Source organism: Contarinia nasturtii, unplaced genomic scaffold, assembly GCF_009176525.2.
Source record: "Contarinia nasturtii isolate CC-2019 unplaced genomic scaffold, AAFC_CNas_1.1 Cnas_scaffold_2193, whole genome shotgun sequence".
Classification (NCBI taxonomy): Eukaryota; Metazoa; Arthropoda; class Insecta; order Diptera; family Cecidomyiidae; genus Contarinia; species Contarinia nasturtii.
The window spans coordinates 1-4072 of record NW_022199516.1 but is presented as its reverse complement, the minus strand read 5'-3'; the positions used below and the strand labels follow the sequence as shown (position 1 = coordinate 4072).

At 32.0% G+C, this 4072-nt stretch overlaps 1 protein-coding gene and 1 long non-coding RNA gene across 2 annotated transcripts; both read left to right on the top strand.

Moving 5' to 3' along the window:
- Nucleotides 1-1208: 1208 nt before the first annotated feature.
- Nucleotides 1209-2292, top strand: LOC116347949. Its single transcript, XR_004201742.1, has 4 exons — nucleotides 1209-1381; nucleotides 1465-1504; nucleotides 1566-1758; nucleotides 1829-2292. It is a non-coding gene; the product is annotated as an uncharacterized LOC116347949 (long non-coding RNA).
- A 925-nt stretch (nucleotides 2293-3217) lies between these two features.
- LOC116347948 (facilitated trehalose transporter Tret1-like) lies at nucleotides 3218-4071 on the top strand. The gene is made up of 4 exons (XM_031778774.1): nucleotides 3218-3393; nucleotides 3473-3705; nucleotides 3773-3903; nucleotides 3997-4071. Exons 1-4 carry the CDS (start codon nucleotides 3315-3317, stop codon nucleotides 4037-4039), a joined length of 486 nt encoding a protein of 161 aa, XP_031634634.1. The 5' UTR covers nucleotides 3218-3314; the 3' UTR covers nucleotides 4040-4071.
- Nucleotide 4072: the final 1 nt, after the last annotated feature.

The following is a 4072-nucleotide window of genomic DNA, read 5'->3' as shown; positions in this document are numbered from 1 at the left end:
AGATAAGTTGGTGGCAATGCGACCATAATGGAAACATTAAATGCAAAGATTGTTTGAAAACTTGTTGTTTATACTGCATTAATAAACAAAATAAACAATATGCAATAGATTCGCAACGTTTTATTTAATTTTATTGCCTGGACATAAGAGAAGTTAATGGAAGAAGCCGAATGTTTCCAAATAGTAGATACTGTATATTGACAGATGAGCACGCAAATGAAAGAACAGAAGTAAGTATGTAAGTTGAATATTTACGTTCGATGAGTTTGTGTACGAACAACATGTGGGGTCGTTTACGCATAGATTCGTTTGTTTGCATCATTGTTGGAAAACTTAATGCCTATTAGCGATTTGTTTTGTAGTGAATGAATTTGATATTTTGATTACATCATTTTATCTATCGAATTTTTGAATGACTCCACCCACAAATTTAATCCATTTTAACAAAATAAAATGTGTCAAATTTCACGAAGTGATTTATTAATTTAAAAAAAAAATGAAAACGTGCTTATCACGAGACTTCAAATCGGCTTCACAGTCAATGCAATCAATAATATTGTATTTGAACCTGTAAAAATTCAGTTGATACTAATCTTTTACTCTTTCGATTTAGTGCCTTATAAATCGGATTGCCAAATTTTCCACTTATATGTTGGCAGAAAAACGTATTTATTCTTTCGATTGTTGAAACAATAAAAATGACGTCTGAAATTAAAAAAAAAGAATGGTTACGTGACCAAAAATTGTGACATATAATTTCAAAGACATTTTTTTACATGCGAACGACCTTGGCCTCATGAGCGTATAAGGCGTAACGTCACTAAATACTCGGATACCAAGTGTGTTGAACTAATTTAATTGAATTCGGGGAATTTATACACTATATGTAAAGGCGCTAGTGACTGCGTCACTAGTCACAATTCGATCTTTACAGTTTAAAGTTCGATGGAAAAACTTGCAATTTATTTACAAAAGTCAAAGTGAGAAGAAAAAAAATGCGAAAAATCAATTATATATATTTCATTGATACAAGTTCCTCTTGGTATTATCAAAGTCAAAATCAATTTCAATAGAAATGAAAACAAAACAATGACCAATAAAAAGATAAAATCAATCTTACGCATCGGTATGATAAGATTTAGTTAATTGATAATCTTATAACATTTCTCAGAAGTAATTTCGTTTTGTTTTAAACAGACACTCACGGAGAATACTTTCATTCCACCATATAAAATAACGTTCACATGAAAACGTAAACATTCAATTGACAACATTCTAGTAGCGAGTAATTGATTTTTTATTGAGAAGGGACTATGGGAAAACCGGACATAGAAGATGTATTCCAACCAAGTACCAAATCAGTATCTTGCTGCAGCTGTGGGTACGTAAAGGAAAAACAATCTGTAAAATATCTTTATTGCTATTGGTTATTATTAGCATACTTTTTTCTTCCAATTAACATAGGTAATATATTGACGGTCATTTATGGCATCTCCGCAGGATGGTAAAAAAGCTTTATAAAATAATTGTGATGTTATCGGTTATCATGACTCTTTCACTTCCAGGGCAAGTCCTTCTCTTTTCTATTACAATCGGACAAATCGCCATTGCCATCGGGTAAAATTACAATAGATTGCATCTTTTATTTGTATCGGTGGTTTGATTGGAAATATCCTATTTGGATGGATTACAAGTAAAAAAACTTCCAATTTGGGTTCAAATTGGACAACTGGCCTCGTCGATAAAGCCGGAAGAAAGGTACGGTTTCCATTTATTCATTTATTTAAATTGTGACAACAATTATAAAAAAAAAATCTCTTTTGTTTAGTATTTGTTTGTAGTGTCATCTCTTGGTATTGCTTTGGGTTTAATTACACTGGTATAATGTTGATATCATGGAATGTTAACTTGGAAGTCGTAAACTGGATTCCAATTACAAGTTTCTCATTCGTAATATTTATAGCAAGTTGGGCGGTATTAACCTTTCCATTCTTGGTCATCTCGGAAGTGATGCCGGAAAAAAATAAAGATTTTGGACTCTCATTTTGTATAGCCTGCTTATGGACGTGTTCATTTGCTGTAGTAAAATGTTTCCCATTACATCATGGTACAATGTTCCTATTTTCGGTTTTCTGTTTGGCTAGCACATTATTTATTATCATTTACATGCCGGAAACAAAGGGAAAAGGCTACGATGAAATAATGTACTCACTTCGTTAAGAAGTATTGGATTTGTTTTAAAAATCATTCAATGCGATTCAAACAAATGACATATTCATTGCTTATATAATGCTCAAAATTGAATTCATTTATTTATTGTAAATAAGCAATCAGATTTTTTTTATAGTTCTAAGTGTACACTGTACATGTTAATCCTATTTATGATGTAAAACATTTGTATTCCATTTCAATTTGAAATTTTAAGAAAACAAAAATAAATGATCGGCTTAAATAATTCAAACCTCTTGACTCTTGAGTATTGTTTCATTTATCTGTTTTATTAGTGTTATTGTGGGCTTAACATCGACATATAATAATAAACATGCGGGCTTTGCTTCACAACAAGAAAAGAGCCTTTCACTTTTTTTTTATTATCGAAATGACGTTATAAAAATTATGATAGAATTTGTGAATTACGTGTCACCTTGACACAAGTAATTCACCAAAAAAAAGAGGAAAAAATGTATGTTGAATCATTCAAATTCCGTTTAAAGAAATCTAGTTGGAATTATCTTTTAACTTTTTAATTTTAACTGCTAAATCATACGGCACATTTTCCGCTGACAAACGCATTTATTTTGCCAAGTATTTAAACAACATAAATGACGTCTGGCATGCAGCAATTGATTGCGTGACAGAAGAATTGGAACTATTGCAAAATCTTAAGGAATTTTTTTTTACACATAATCCAAACCAAATAACAGGTAGTCAATTGGACATACGACTACTTTGTTTTATGCGTGAAATTCATTTTTCAACGTTTAACTTTTCATTTCATGCGACCTGAACAAACATTTGAGACTCAAGTGGATTGAATTATTTTATTACTGTTGTAAATCAAATGATTCGAGAAGAAACAAAAAAAAAATAAATAAAGGCCAACACCGTTGTCAAGTATCTAACTGATAAATTAATCTTTATCAAATTTTTAAGGCAAATACGCAGTCGAATGTAATTCTAGAGATAATTGTTGTTCGCAGTCCACCACATATAAAATTGCTTTATTCACGCAGAAATTCAAAGTTTTAATTTAAGATACTTGTAGGCAGCAAGCGATCACTGTTGCGTCTCGAAGTTTTTGTTGCAAAGTAATAATGGGGAAGGAAGAGTCAAATGTCAACACTTTTGTACCGGTGACAAGTGTTAAATTCCAATATCTTGCCGCACTAGTTGGTAAAGAAATATTTAAAAAAACACATATTTCCTTTGCTAGGCAAATTGTATTTATTAAACTTCAATTAAAAAATAACAGCGAATTTGATCACAATTGGCTTTGGCGTAACAAACGGGTGGGCAAGTCCCAGTTTACTTCTATTAAAATCAGACGATTCTCCACTACCATCGGGTAAAGTTACAGTAGAAGAATGTTCTTGGATAGCGAGTTTAATGTGTCTCGGCGCTTTGGTTGGAAATTCATTCTTTGGAACCATTTCCAGTAAATTTGGCCGAAAAATTGGAATGCTTTCCCTTACGCTTCCGACTATTGTGAGTACAAAAAAAGGTGTTTGTGCATAAAAAAACGCCAAAACATGAAACTATTTAAATTTTGTAGATTGCTTGGACGCTTGTGATATTCGCTCAAAATGTGTACTACCTTTATGCTTCTCGAGCAATTAATGGATTCGTTGGTGGAGGTGTGTTCGTGATAATACCAGTTTACTTATCAGAAATTGCAAGTGATCGGTAAGCGAATTGTGTGATTTCCATTTCTTTCAGATAATAATTAAGTGACCATGATAAAACAATAATGCATATTCGTTATCGTTCATTTCACAGCGTAAGAGGAGCCCTGGGATCAATGTTGGTTTTAAGGGGCTAGTCTCACGATATGGAAACAACTATGGAAACATGA

What these genes read in the sequence shown, in the direction of transcription:
- LOC116347948 (XM_031778774.1), top strand. Translation starts at nt 3,315, where the DNA reads ATGGGGAAGGAAGAGTCAAATGTCAACACTTTTGTACCGGTGACAAGT. An exon ending in ATATCTTGCCGCACTAGTTG is followed by an intron (nt 3,394 to 3,472) that starts GTAAAGAAATAT and finishes AAAAAATAACAG; the next exon opens with CGAATTTGATCACAATTGGC. An exon ending in TCAGAAATTGCAAGTGATCG is followed by an intron (nt 3,904 to 3,996) that starts GTAAGCGAATTG and finishes TTCATTTCACAG; the next exon opens with CGTAAGAGGAGCCCTGGGAT.